Source organism: Akebia trifoliata, chromosome 16 (assembly GCF_017979445.1).
Source record: "Akebia trifoliata isolate Shusen 1 chromosome 16, ASM1797944v1, whole genome shotgun sequence".
Lineage (NCBI taxonomy): Eukaryota > Viridiplantae > Streptophyta > Magnoliopsida > Ranunculales > Lardizabalaceae > Akebia > Akebia trifoliata.
In genome coordinates this window covers 30,210,285-30,225,933 of record NC_141390.1, presented here as the reverse complement: position 1 = coordinate 30,225,933, position 15,649 = coordinate 30,210,285, and the positions used below count along the sequence as shown (strand labels likewise).

General features: G+C 32.2%; 1 protein-coding gene and 1 pseudogene across 1 annotated transcript; one reads left to right on the top strand and one right to left on the bottom strand.

Annotated features, from left to right (window-relative positions):
• Positions 1-1,829: 1,829 nt before the first annotated feature.
• On the bottom strand, positions 1,830-2,825 carry LOC147383437 (RING-H2 finger protein ATL2 pseudogene; annotated as a pseudogene).
• Positions 2,826-12,257: 9,432 nt separating this feature from the next.
• LOC147383436 (uncharacterized) lies at positions 12,258-13,232 on the top strand. Its single transcript, XM_086428763.1, has 2 exons — positions 12,258-12,528; positions 12,629-13,232. The coding sequence occupies exons 1-2, from the start codon at positions 12,439-12,441 to the stop codon at positions 13,082-13,084; spliced, it is 546 nt and encodes a 181-aa protein (XP_086284889.1). The 5' UTR covers positions 12,258-12,438; the 3' UTR covers positions 13,085-13,232.
• Positions 13,233-15,649: the final 2,417 nt, after the last annotated feature.

The following is a 15,649-nucleotide window of genomic DNA, read 5'->3' as shown; positions in this document are numbered from 1 at the left end:
ACCCATGTAAGAGGGATGCACTTTGCCAGCCACAACACTAATACTTAAGTTTATAAATCCTGAGAACTGGAATTAGATACGTAGGATTAGTGGGAGCACCTGGCAGTATTTTTCGTGAAGGGGTTGTGTTTGGTGTCTTGTTAGCAATTCTGATACAGCAAAAATACGATATCCGAAAAATTCGAGTTCGATTCGCTGTGGAACGCGTGTAGAGTGAACAACGATTACGTGATGAACGTGGGATTCTCGTGTACTAGGGTCATAAATGGACCCCACTATCTCGTGGACCACACCAGTCACTTTTGCCCACTAATTCAGAAATACAATACCTAACCCAAGATTTCGTGTTGGGACACTTGTTCCGTCTTCACGTAAGTGGTGTGTATGTGACGTATGGAGTTGCACCCACGTTTGTGCTCAGTGAACCCACCATTTTCTTCTATACATCCCACTTCAAAATGTTAATGATCCATTAGTTATTCAATGGAACTCTTTTCGTTTATTTTCAAGCTGATGACGAGTGTTCTTTTACTCAGGGGGCTGTGAGCAAATTTCCAATAGTCATTTAACATTTGGCACAAATGACATCAATAATAAAAGAGAAAATTTCTCACTCCTGCCCGCAATGAAATTTCTTGATGAAATCATCTTTTTTTTTCATTCAAAAACATGATCCCTTGACATAGGGTTTTAGAATTTAAAAATATATATATACTTTTCAACGTTAAATTTTAATTTTAAGTTTGAAAATTAGTAGTCGTCCATTTTCAATTCCATCAATCAAGTTTGAATAATATTTTTTTTTTTAATATAATTTTTTTATAATAAAATCTAGAAGATTATGGTGTTAGATTGACACTGTGATAATTCATATGATCTCAATGACACATTTTAAGATGTTAAATCTTAAAATTAAAATTTATAGGTAGAAAATGCGAATGAGAGAAATTTTCTCTCTGTTGTCGATATCATTTGTGCCAAATGTCAAATCACTGATGAGTTATGAGGAAAAAATCATTCCATTGATGACATACACCTTGACCATTGTTTTCTTGGGAGACTTGGTGAAAATTTTCAAAATACTTAAATTCAACCTCTTGCTTTTCTTTTTCTTTTTTTCTTTAAAACCTTTCTACATTTGACCTTGAGTTCCATGGTGTGATCACCACTTGAAGTGGAAGGACCATAATTAAGAGCGACTCCCACTGGTCTCTACATCTCTAAGTCTAGAAGTAGAGAAGTTAGAAAGATGTTTAAACCGAACTCCAATTCATCTCTAAAATAGAGAAAACTCCTCTAAAATACTACCCATATCTCCAAATAAAGAGTTACATTGTTCACGTCTCTAAAACACCAGTCACCTTATTTTAATACCAATTTTATCTTTCGTTTACAATAAATGTTAGAAATGACTTCTTTTCTTTAAATGAATAGTATTTTATATAATATATGATTAGTATTTAGAAGAAGGGCTAACTGAAGTTCAAGTTGGTTTAAAAGTTTGCATCTTATTTAAATTTAGAGAAGATGCCTAATTGAATTTGGAGTAAAAATTTAGAAACGTGGTTGTAGGTTGGAGTTGCTATAAGGGTACATATCATTTTGAACTACACGAAAGAGTATTTGTATAAATTATTCAAAAAAAAATATAAGTTGGTAGAGACTTGAATGGAAAATTCACCGATATACTTGAGAAGGATCAATATATTATTAGATTAAACATCAAAATCTTAGTAAACATGATAGTCTAGAATAATTAATATGCTCTCTTTTTCTCTACGATACTTATTTTAATTTAATAAAAAATAAAAAAAAAAAAAAACCAATTGATCACTCAAAAGGACATTTCCAACTTCAATTAAGACTTGAAGCTCCACCACTAAACAAACAGCCAAGATTAAAAAATAAAAAATAAAAAAAAAGGGATTCCTAGAGATTATTACAACTATTTCCTAGGGATTGGAAATTCCTATAAATATTCTCCACTCTCAACCGTTCGTTCGAATATTTACATTTTGTGATACCGGTGTTGACTTGATATCTACCACGTATAGTGGTGAAATTTTCTTACCACGACGACTCAGACCCAAAGAGACACGTGGCTATCGTTCTCTCCCCTTGGTGTTGGAACCTCGATTTGTTCTTCTTCTTCTTTGTGATGATCCATCTCTGTAACAGAACTACAACTCGAAGCTCTTCTCTCTCTGCTTAAAATCTTTTTAAAAGCTTGTTCAGAACTCGTCCCTGGTTCTAATTCGTTCGAGTCAACAACGATTTCGACTTGAGTTTCTGTGTTTGGCTCCGGAACTTCGGGCGTAACAGGGGTTCTGCAAAGTGGGCAAGTGGAGTGAGAATGGAACCACATGTTGATACAGTCAATGTGAAAGCTGTGTTTACATTTAGGGAGGAGTAGACCCTTTTCATTCTCCTCGAATTCGGATAAGCACACGGCGCATTCTAGCACTTCGGCGTAGGTAGAGGTGTTGTAGACGAATGTAGGTAGGGATTTGAGAACAGAGGCATCGAGTCCACGAGTAGGGACTAAGGTGGTGTAAGAGGGCAGGTCTGATGCGAAGATGAGGTGGGACCTACGATTTCTACGGTGGAGATTGTAGTGACGACGATGAGCTCTGGTTAGAGACCAACGGGCGTAGAGGTGGATGCAGAATAAGAAAAATGCTACCGTGAACATGATAGAAATTGAGATCAGCATGATTTTACCACTTAGGGCGTAGTCAGGCTTGTAATCCCCAGGGAGGTTCCTAATGTTGTCGTCCATGTCTGTTAATTTCACACACACACAGAGGGAGAGAAAGAGAGAGAGAGAGAGGAGAGAGAGAGAGAGAGGTTTGTTCGAGTTATTTGGTGGGAGAGAGAAAGAGAGGGGTAAGAGGTTTTATACTTCTGATATTGTTCTCGTCTACGGAACGGGGTTGATACGCTCCGCGTGTGGACTTGATAAAAGACCAAAGTACCCTTCCAGCTAAAAGAATTTTCGCTTTGACTGAATAAGTTTACAGGTGTAATATTCTTGCCGAAACGGTAATGCATACGGATTTTTTATATAATAGTAAGTTAGTAAGGAAAATTTTTCAAATAACAATTGTTGTGAGCCCAAAAATACTTAGTAAGGGTGGGAAAAAGAGTTAGTCACACTAGCCTAACTCCTGTTTTGAAGGAATGACAAAAGGATCCATAAGTTTTAGGAGTTCTTTTTAAATTTTCTTTCTAATTAGTACTTAAACCTCACTCTCTACAGTTCTCACAATCTAAATGTCATGTGCCCTAATCCTTTAAATTCATCATTTTCATTTAAAAAAATTGATTTTCAACATCCTAATTGAATTTCAGAGACTTTATTTCGATGTAAAAGATTTGAGATGGAAGAAAAAAGTTATTTTCAATGATTTTTTTAAAGTATTTTGAAAATGTAAGTAAAAAATTTAATGTTTTGTCAAATTTTTTACTTCATGTTTATGAAAATCAATCAATGGTGGTTCTCATATAGACATGTCGTTATGTCAAGTTTTTAGTCAATCTTTTCGTGTATTTTAATATGAAAAACTTGAAAAATGAAAATGAATGGATTTTATTCAGATCAAGTTTACCAAGTTTTATTGTTGAGTTCGACATTTTTAAAAAAGAGTCGTGTTGGAATGATCAAAGCTGGAATCTCAAATAGCACTTCTTGACGTGAAAGCAAATAGGAATCATAAATGCTTTTTCACTCGTATCTCGATGAAAGCATCTATGGTTCTCAAACACTTCCACGTTAAGAAGTACGCTATGAGGTCATTTTAGTATTATTCTTTTAAATATTTAACTTGACAATAAAAAGATGGAGAACTCGACAACAATGAGGGGTCATTCAAAAATTAAAAGTTTACTAAATGAATTATCAAACTACTACCCAAAATTCAAGGAATATTCAAAAAGAAATCCCTCTATCAAGATCCTTTAAGTAATTTTAAAAGTTCATGTGTCAAACATTCAATTATAAAATGTTGGGTTGCCCAACTCAAAATTTATAAATTCTAATTAGAGTCTTGATAATTTCAGACACTAAAACCTAACGTTCTTTGTACACTTCCAAACATGGCAATGAGAGAACCTTGCATAGATCCTTTTCTTTGAGATATACAAGGAAAAAGATCTATCAATGCCGCATCAAGGAACGTATAAAGGGCGTCAGATTATCATTAATCCAATTATTAACATTTTTACGAGGATATATGAGTGTGTTACATTTTTTTTTTTTCAAATTTATTTATAATGAATGGTTCTAGCAATAAAGTAAATCTATTCGCTAGAAAATGAAGTGGCTTACATTACATGAGTATTTGACTTCAAGTCATACCATTCGTTGGAGTTGGAGATATGACACGAAAGACCAAAAGCATTGCCGACAGTTGTTTAGGAAACTTCCTCCAAATATTAGAATAAAGGTTGGGATGTAACATGGAAACATTCCTACATCATCAACAACAACTCGTTTAACAATGATTGCAATAATATTAGTAATGTTGCAATTTCGTCCTCAATTTGCTCTCACTTTCGTCTCATCTTCTCTTAATAAAAATTAGAGTATAACATGGGTTTGAAAAATGGACGTTTTTCCACCAAATGAGAATGGTTATGAGATTTATAAAAATTAGGACTTAAAACCATAGTTGACTTCGTTTGACATATTGTAAAACAACTTAAAGGTTGTGAGTTCAAGTCTAGCTTATCCGTAAAATCAAATAAATATTTGTAAAAATTATATTTTTGATTTTTTTTTTTTTTTAATATTTACCAAATTAGATTCGCTCTATGATCTTAGGGGTCTTAATTTTTGTAAAAGTTTATATTTGCACGTCGATTCTATCGGGAAATTTGATAACATAGATGATACTTCTTCCCATTTGAAAATTCGTGTTAGATAGTTTTGCTAGAACCATGCTATCATGTACACTGCTCATGACCTTAGTCTTAAATCTTTTGCTATCTCCCTTGAGACAGAAAGAAATTTTCCCTTTTTGACATGATATATGATTTCTCAAGATTTGCTTTAGATGTTGATTCAGATTTTACCCTATACAGATGAATGTTTGATATACTCCACTAATGATATACCCCTTGAACTTGGTCTATTGTATTTGATTAATGAAAATTGCTTAAAACCCATTGTCATCATGGTCACAATCAAGGGTGGTCCCAAAGAATTTCACTTGTAGGGACCGAACTAATAGAATGAAGATGATCACCTTTGTCTAGATTACCATTATTATGATTTTCATCATCATTGTGATGACTACCCAGAAGGACATATAGATAATTCAACTCCTTATATATATATATATATGGTATTTCAATATTTTTTTTCTTTCTTAAAATTATTATATTATAGTTTATCTTAAAATTAAGACCATAGAATTAGGTAAATTATACTTTGACCCCAGTAGTTTGGCATAGTTTCATGTTGACCCCTAACATTTTGATAATTGCACTTACCTCCCCTTTCATTTGATTGTTTAAATTCAAATGTTATTATTTTACCCTCTCATATTATTTTTTATTACAAAAAATTAAATTTTAAAATGATAAAACACCCCAATTGGATCCTTCAACTTGTATATTCATTCTAATTAGGATTATAATTGACCTTGTGATAAAAACAATTATGATCAATGTCTTCTTTTTCAATGTCTCAGATATTTTAAAATGAGATAGTTGCCAAAGACACTCGATATCCAAATTAAAGACAAAGCTATAGCATTTTCCAAATTAAATATTAGTTATATTTATTATTACAATGAGAGAAATCGGAGTAGAATTGGTTCGACAAAACAATTTGAGTAGTCATAAAGGCTCCCCCCTTGATATTTAAATTTAATATATAGTTAGGGTCATTTTGAAAAAGTTTAAAAAAAAAATGAGAAAATTGTAACCCTTACAAAAGTATCTTTTTTTTTTTTTTACAATGTAATCTTCAAAGATCCTTTAATCAAGATTTTAAATTACATACAAGCTCTGTTGTATGTATGGCCTTTTATCGTAGCAAAATTCTTTCTACTCACAATTAGATTATGTTGATCCATAGGACTTTACGAACATGAATAGATCTCTTTCATCATGTAACCAGTTGGTGCAAAGATTATCTTTCCAAATGTTCGTCATGACTCCCACACAACTATCTTGAGCCTAATTGGTATAATTGAAATCCCATCTTGGAATCACAAATTCTCTAATAACTGACTTTGATAATGAGAAGAATATTTTCATATAGAGTCGTGATTTTCTGACTCTCCCCTTTGACATACTCTCTTCCTACTCTCTTGATCAATGTGGCATGTGAAAAAATCATAGATTTTCTTTCCTCAGGATGCACAACTGCACACCCCCATAAACATGTGCAATTGTGTATCTTAAGGAAGAAATCTACGATTTTATCACACGTGACGTTAGGAGAGTACAGGGGAGGAGTCATAAAATCATTTTCTTTTTATATATTAGTGATTTTTATATCGGATGACATGTGCACGAAAGATCGATCAAATATTTTCTTTAACTTATAAAGAGATAATTCAAATTATGGTCTTTTCTCATTATTATTTGATTCCAATAGACATATTTAGGTGGTGAGTACGGCGGGCAAGCCTTTATACTTATCACATGGACCAACATGTTGCTGAAGCCTTATACATTTAATTATTTATTGACATGACCACAATAGCGTGACTCTCACAACATCACTTAAGTGAGTGTTTGGAACCTTATATGTGCCCCTCATGTTGCCACCTCACTTAACTTGCGTACGAACATGTTCTGAACAGTGTAGTACAGTATCACTAGATGTAACAGTACCATCTTCTATTTTTCTCACTGTGTCTGAAAAGTTAATATCATGTGTCCCATTCAATTGTATTCCGATCCAACGTCGTTTCATAATCAAGCCTTTCCCCACTAGACACGTAGGCACTATACGTCACCTAAACGTGGGTCAATGATGTAATTTGTCAGCTTAGAGAGCTGCAATTGGTTCCCCAATTTTTACTTTGTTACATCTCAATAAAATAAAATAAAAAACTATAAATAAAAAGAGTTACTATTGCCACACCAATTTTTAAAAATGTCACATTAATTCTTATATAAATCACAAAAATAAAAAATTACACAGTTTGTGTGGCGTTTAGTAAAAATTGCTGTGGCAGTGATAACTCTCTAAATCAATGGTTGAGACTAAGTAAATATTGAGGTGCCGATAGAAATTCTCTCACTTTTTTTTTCTTTTTAAGATTTTATTAGTTAGATTTTAGGATTTTATATGGGACTAATCCTAATTGTAAATAATTGTTGAAGTTGTTTGAATGTGTTATATAATTCTGTGAATTGTTGAAGTAATAATTTGAATAAAACTTTTTGTAATGTTTAATGATGTGCTTTAATATTTAATTAGGGTGTGATAATAATTTAATAATTATAAAAGCATTCCAAGAATTAATAAGGGCAACACACACCTTAATCGAATTATTTTACCTTATATTGGTTAAAAGTTTTGAAATGAATTAGTTTTGTGGTGAGGACGATTTTTATGATGAAGAGATCATCCTAATCAAAATTAATCTATTTCGAAATTTCTAACCTTGTCAAAACAAGTTCAATAATCATAAATTGTCTATTTTATTTTTATTTTTTTAAATTAATTTTGATAGGATTAAAATTTTCATAATGAAATGATTTTTGTTAAGGATGATCTTCAGACCATCGAGATTATCCTCAAAGTGGTTGAAATATTCGAAAATCGAAAATCTCATGTCCATAATTACAAAAGCACCCCAAGAATTAATAAGGGCAATCCATACCTTAATCGAATTATTTTGCCTTATATTAGTTAAAAGTTTTGGAATTTTTTTGGTGAGAATGATCTTTATGACGAGGAGATCATCCTAATCAAAATCAGTCTATTTTGAAAATTTTAATCCTGTTAAAACAAGTTTAAGAATCATACATCGTTTTTTTTTTTTTTTTTTTTTTAATTAGTTTTAATAGGATTAGAAGTTTTAGAATGGAATGAATTTTGGACCATCGAGATCATCCTCATCAAAAATCTGTTATTCCGAGATTTTTAATTCATATAAGACAAAAAAATATTGATTATGATATAAATTGTCCTTATTAATTCTTAGGATACTTTAAAATAATTCATAATAATTTAAGAAATTGAATATAATAAGAAAAAGTCTGGGTGCTTTATCTTAAACTCTTACATAGACAATTTTGACTTACACAAGATACGGCAAATCTGTCCTACTTTATGACAAACCGCTGTTTCCACGAGAGGCCGACATCTAAGGACCATCAGCTTGTATTCGTGATGTGGATACTACTTGAAAATCACATGACACCAATCTCGAGGAAACATTTGAATCGTATTTAATTAATATAAGGTCTATGTGAGACAGAAAGCCGTTGATCTCTCTTATCATAATCAAGACATTTAGTACAAATTTGATGGGAACTTCTTGGATCAATCAAATCGAATCTATACGAAGAGCTCATGATGGCCACGTAACAATTGTATTCTTCGTGAAAACAAATTTGCTATCCATCCAAAGATGGTTTGAGAATTTGAGATACATTTAATTTGGTTCACTAAATCTATGGGTAGATCTTTTTATACATGAACAATCAGCTTTATTGGTCACTTCAAATTGTTAGATTTTTTACAAGTAATTTTTAATTGTTGATTTGACATCTTTAGTACACTTAATTATCTAACATTTATACATTATCAAATTAATTAATTTCTTTTATTTGAAGTGTGAGATGAATTGCATGTGCAACCTGACCAATTTTTTTGTTTTTTTTTTTTTATTATTTTTGTTTTTCTTCTATATTTTATGTTATAGATATTGTGGAGGATAATTTTTGTGATGCACGAGATCGTGACATGTGACATTATTTTCAACTCAATGTGTATCTATTTTTTTTTTTGAGGTATCAAGTCCGATGAATCAGAGACTTGATGGTATTTCCACCTCTCGATAAAAATGATAGGTTGGACTCAAGATCATATTTCACGATACAAGTCAATGATAAAAACGAATCCCAAGAGATTAGGGATTCAAAATAAAGTAAGGTATTATTTAACTTGGAATTCGATAAATTATCTTAGATTGAAGGAAAATCTCCTCGAAATAAAGGATAGATAAAGACATATTTCATAATAAGATTCATTAAAAAAAAAAAAATGATTTTGTTCGACAAAGAAGGGAAATCTTGTAAATAACAAAAGAGGAAAAAATGAAAGTAAATAATTCTTCCTGATAATTAGAATTACTTCTCATTAATATAAGATCATGTCTAAAACGTCGGAGAGATTGTATTACAGGTACACCAACAAGAAAGAGGAGTTGCAGATTCAAAGTGACAGTTGAAGATCTCGAAATAGTACAATAAATTGTATCTACAAATACTTAATGATTTTTTGCGGGTACAATTTTTTTTTTTAGAGCTACTATTGGCACTCTAACTTTTCCTTATTATACCCCTAATTTCTTAAAGTATTTCTCACACACCAATTATAGATTAAAACACACCATTCAATCATTACAATGGTTTGGCTTAAATTATTATCTCAACATTAGAAAATATTATAACAAATGTTCGACAATTTTAATAGTTGTTTACAATTATGATTAGACTCATATAAAATCTTAAAACCAAAAAATAAAAATCTAATTAAAAGAAAAATGAAACATTGTTTCTCATTGGCACCCTAACTTTTACTTATTTTCAATTATATACTTATTTTCTTTATTTTTAATTGGGATGTAATAAGTAAAAGTCGGGATGCCAATAACAACTCTTTTTTTTTCCCTACTCTATCTAACCTTATTTATTTGATTGAATGTAGGTAGTTAAAATTCGATTAAGAGCTTAGGATAGAAAAATTAAATACTTTTGATTTGTAATCACCTCTTGTTTATAGAATTTAACATACCAGACAATATCACTTATTGGCTAGTAGTTGTCATGTTTGTAGATAGACTAGTGATAATTTGGATAAAAAATTTTCACTTGATCTGTACTCGATCGATGTGGCAAGTGCACAGAATCATAGATCTTTTTCTTAGTGTAGTCCGATGAAAAAGATCATGTGAAAATTTTTGAGTTAGAATATCACAACTTTTGTAGATAATGACACTTATTTGACTGGACATGTGTCAACATTATACTCTCCTATGGTCCTATACAATAATAACATGGACCTATTTTGACATGTCTACACAAATGTCCTGAACAGGTAAATTAACTAGGTAGATCAACCACTTTACTTAGGATCATGTCATTATTAATCAATTCATGAATATGCACAAGGGAGTCAACCAGAAAACTTGTTTGTGGTCAATGCACTTATGTAGGGTAAATTACCTATTGAGATCTCTAGGGATACATCCATTCACATGAGCTTGCCTTTTTCCCTTGGCATAAGGGTATGGTCTAGTTGCTTTAACAAGATCAATCCATTTTCAAGCTTTATGAAATTTCACTATAATGCTAGAGACATGTCACAGGAGTCTCAACATTTTATAATCAGAACTTATTTATAATTTAAAATATTAATTAAAAGATGATTTTGAAGATTACATAGTAAAAAGGAGGTTTTATAATTTTGAAAAGAGTCGTGATTTTCTGACACCCCCTCTAACGTATGCCCCCATATGCTTCCTAACGTGGCATGAGCTAGAATCAAAGTCCCCAAAAATACATGCATTTATGTATTCTAAAGAAAAAAAAATGTATAAGGTGCTGTTTGTTAAACTAAAAAAAATAAGTGCTGAATAGCATTAAGCACTGAAACTTATAAGCGCTGAAAAAGTTGTTTGTTTAGATGCTGAATCATGTTTGTTTCACATTGATGAAACTGATAAATTATCTTTGTTACCCTTACAATCGTATTATACATTGTTTGCATGTTTCAAATGCTTATTTATTATCAAACACAATAAAATATATTATTTCTTATAAAATTAAAATACAATTTATTTTTAAATAATAAATAATACTCAAATAATCTTCAATTTATAAATAATAATTTCTATTTATAAAAACCCACAAATTTCAAATTAAAAATAATAATATCATACAAGTCACCAAAATTTGAAATCAACTTTAAAAGAACTTAATTTTGGATGAATAATTTTCGATGGAAATGAAGGATGTGTAATTATAAAAGCACCCTATGAATTAATAAGGACAACCCACACTATAACCATTTTTTGTTTTGTTTTATATGGGTTAAAGTTTTTGGAATAAGCAAACTTTTAGTGAGGATGGTTTATATGGTCTAGAGATCATCCTCACCAAAAATCAGTCTATTTTGAAACTTCTAACTCGTTAAAAATAGTTTTCAAAAAAAAAAAAGGACAATTTACGGTTGTTGAACTTGTTTTGATAGGGTTAGAAGTTTCAAGATGTGCTGATTTTTTGTGAGGATGATCTCCTCATTGTAGAGGAGATCATCATCATCAAAAATCAACTCATTCCAAAACTTTTAACCCATATAAGACAAAATAATTTAGCTATGGTGTGGGTTTATTAATTTGTGGGGTGTTTATATACTTATCCATGGGATATAAGAGGTAATATCCTTTTAAGAATAAGGGCATACTTGTCCGTGTTGAAAAAAACGAAGTGCTTACCGCTTCAGCACTTTTTTTCAGCATCAAAATAGTGCTGAATTTTTTTCACTTATTTTCAGCAATAAGCACGAGTAAATAAACGTGCTATTTTGACACAAGTGCTGAATTTAATTTTTTTCAACAATAAGCACTGAAAAATAGCACAAACAAACACCACCTAAGTGTAACCCATGTCACATTAGAAGGCGTGTGTCAAAGGTGGGCATTTGAAAATTAATATTTTTTGAAAACTAAACAATGTGGGGATTGTAATTTTCTTAATTTTTATCAAAATAACTTCTATTATATTAAGTTGAAATGTTAAATTGAAGGTACCTTCGAAATCCAAATTTTTTGAACCAGACCTTCTCTCGTTAGAATGATATAGCTGATTATATTTGGATTTCGAAATCAACATTTAGATGACATCTACTATCGTAGTCATCGTGCGCCATTCACATGCAAGATAACAAAAACATTGCATCATATAGATAACCAATTTAGTGTCAACCTGGGACAGAGAACCCCTTTATCACTCCAATGATAATGAAAACATATTAAATGGGTTGGGGTGGGGGGCAACATTGGAATTCAAAAAGATTAGGCCATTTGCATTTGCATTGCTTTTTAGTTACTTGTTAGTCAACTTAGCCTTTTTATCTTGAGCCCCACAACCACGCTTCGTTACAGTTTAATTCCCCTCTCTTCGTCTCCAACAGCCAAAAGGGGTGACCAAGGCAGAGAAAGAGAGAGAGAGAGAGAGAGAGAGGAAATGTCGAACAAGTCCCCAGTATTTCCGATGCCACAACAACCTCAGCACTTCAGCGACTATGGCTTCGATCCTCAAATCGACTATTTTCAGGTCTTAATCGCACACTTTGTTCATTCTTTCATTCTCTTTTGAGTCCTCTAATTTACTCTACACTACTCATTTCTTTTCTGATTTTCTAATAATAAAAAAGGTCCTAGAAGAAGCTCGAAAGCACAAGAGTGAGTCTTTGGGATCTTCGATAGATGCTTTGCAGTTCAAACTACAGAAACCCATCTCTAAAGAAGACTCACTGAAGAACAAGAAGAAGAAATGGTGGAGAAACGCTCTTCTGTTCTGGAGATGGAAGTGGGTCCACAACGATAAATTTGATCATGATGATGATGGTGATGATGCCTACGTGAGGAGAAACCGAGCAAACAAGAGAGCAGCATTATCTGGTCCTGTGTACATAACAGAGAGCAGAAGTGGGTCTGCCACCCCTAGCCGGACAAGTAGTCGTCCGACGTCAGGTCCACTCGCAGGAACATTGACACCAACAAGGAAGGATGAGGTTATGATACCTTATTTGAGTCTCAGAGAACTTAATGTAGACCAGAAACAACATGGGATCTCCACCTCCGCCATGCCCATTTACTTGGTTACTTAGTTTTTTTTTTCTTTTTTTCTTTTTGGTATTTTAGAAATACCCCCATGTTAAATTGATGATATTAGGCAAAATGCACGATTATATTTACCCGATTGACCGTAAGTCAACGTTGATCTTCTTGATTATTTAAAAGTCAAAATTTTAATTATTTGCTTAGTAATTTAACTATTTGAATATCATTTTGAAAAAAAAAAAAATCAAAATCAAAATTTCACCATTAAATCATCAAGAAAACACAACCTTGGCTTACAGTCAAGGGGTAAATCTAAATTTTTACATTTTTCAAGGGGGTAAACCTAATATTACAAATTTTACAGGGGGTATTTCTTAAATACCTATTTTCTGAGATCTTCTGGTTTATTTGGTGGGTGGTGATGGTGGGGTTTCATTGTCCGTCTTTTTTTCGGGGGGGTGGTTTCACCCTTTTGTGCAAAGATGTTTGATTTAGTCTTAATGGTGGAAGTTAGTTTAGTTGCTATTTTGGTGTTTATTAGTTTGTTATTCTGTTTTTGATTTTTGAATAAATGGTAGAGTTGATCAGCATTTTAGGACTCTTAAGTTTGAATTTTTGACCATAAGACGCACAATCTGGGCAACGTGTTGTACATGAAGGGTGTTGGTCCTTTGTGACTGGCAACGGGTCTGAAACATACACACCTATACCCAATTTCTTACCCGAATTTTTTGATAATACTTGAATTCAAATTTGTACCCTAATTTTAGGTGGATCCCCGGTTCTTGGGTCACCCAAAATTTTACTCCTTAAACAGAATTATTTTTATTTTTATTTTAATAATAAAAATTTATATATATATATATATGAACAACGTTCCTAAGACTCATATTGGGACTCACATTGCGACACACCGTTTTATCTTATATGGGCAAAAATATTTGGAATAGGCTGATTTTTTGTGAGGATGATCTCTATGGTGAGGAGATCATCCTTGCCAAAAATCAGCTCATTATGAAATTTCTAGACCGTCCAATTTTTGTTGAAAAATTATAGACCGTCCAATTTTTGTAAATCAATTTTGATGGGGTTAGAAGTTTTGGAATGGGATGATTTTTTGCCAGGATGATCCCCTCAGTACAGAGATCATCCTCACAAAAAATCAGCTCATTCCAAACATTTTTACCCATATAAGAAAAAACGGTGTGTCGCAATGTGAGTCTCAATATGAGTCTTAGGAACGTGACCCTATATATATATATAATATATATATATATATAATATATATATATATATATATGAAATTATACTTTTATTGTTGAGTAAACAGATAATCGGAGTAGGATAGACATATAATCATACTTGACCCTACAACACTTTTGAGTAAATATTACTTGACTTCTTATCGAGGGAGAAAAAATTTACCTATATCTGATTTATTCGGGTCAAATGAGTCGGTGGACTAGTATTATCCAACTCATGGCCAGCCTACCCTTATGGGATCGATGATCAATGCTTAGCTCACCATAGGTGACATGTATTTGGAAGTGCTACTCTGATGTTGTTGTAAACAGGAAAAGTTGGATGTCCTCCCCTTTTCACACTAATTATCTTGTTCTACAACCTCATGATACGTAAACTATCTTCTTAAAAGAAAAATAATAATTTGATTTGTGATGGATTGATTAAGAATCAAGTCAATCATGAAAAATGATCAAATCTAATAATCAAAAAGACATTTACCGTTTTAAGAGTTCAGCAAATTTGATTATATCCTAAGTATGAGGTGTTGTTCCATAAGAGGAGTTAGCATCAAACCCGGAATCAAACAAAAGTAGTTCATGACTTCATTAAATGGTCAATTTGTGGGGGCCACCTCATTCATTAGAAGCTGGAAATGTTGACTTCAATCAGTTGGATTGGATCAAAATGTCCTTTGAATTAGCTATTGCTAGACCGAAAGCGTGTAAATCCATTTTTATCTAGTTCTATGAGCATCTCGAGGATTACTAAAGTGATTGTGATGTCCTTCCAAGTGGAGAACATGGCGCATATGGTGGTGATACCCCCACTTGGGAATTGGTGGGTCTTACGTCTCACACCCTCCAAGGCCACTGCAAACTGCCGGCTGAAATGTCAATTTTTATACCACCTAACAAAGCAAAATGCTCAAGGAATTCTTCTTTTAAATAACAATTTCCTTGACTTCACTTAAATTTTTATTTTCTCCCTTCTTCTATCATCTAAATTATGTAGACACACATTGATAATTTACCCACCAGGGGTGTGTCTCAATGGAAAGATCAATAATTAGAATTTGCTCATTTAGGTTGTGAATTTAAAACGAGGATCATTTCTTAAATAACCTGTCACATGTGTTGTGTAGGTTGGTGCATGTGATCATGGATTAGTCCTGTTGGGTATGACTGAAAAACCTGGGTTGGACTTGTCCTATGGACTGCTTGATGATCTGGTCCTGATCCTCTACCAATGGGGATACCATGTTTCAAAAAAAAGATAATTTAATATAAATATTGACATAACAACAAGATATAAAATAGAAATTATTTATTTTATTTATGAAAATGACCCTCTTGTACAATGTTTGTGGA

What these genes read in the sequence shown, in the direction of transcription:
- LOC147383436 (XM_086428763.1), top strand. Translation starts at nt 12,439, where the DNA reads ATGTCGAACAAGTCCCCAGTATTTCCGATGCCACAACAACCTCAGCAC. An exon ending in CTCAAATCGACTATTTTCAG is followed by an intron (nt 12,529 to 12,628) that starts GTCTTAATCGCA and finishes ATAATAAAAAAG; the next exon opens with GTCCTAGAAGAAGCTCGAAA.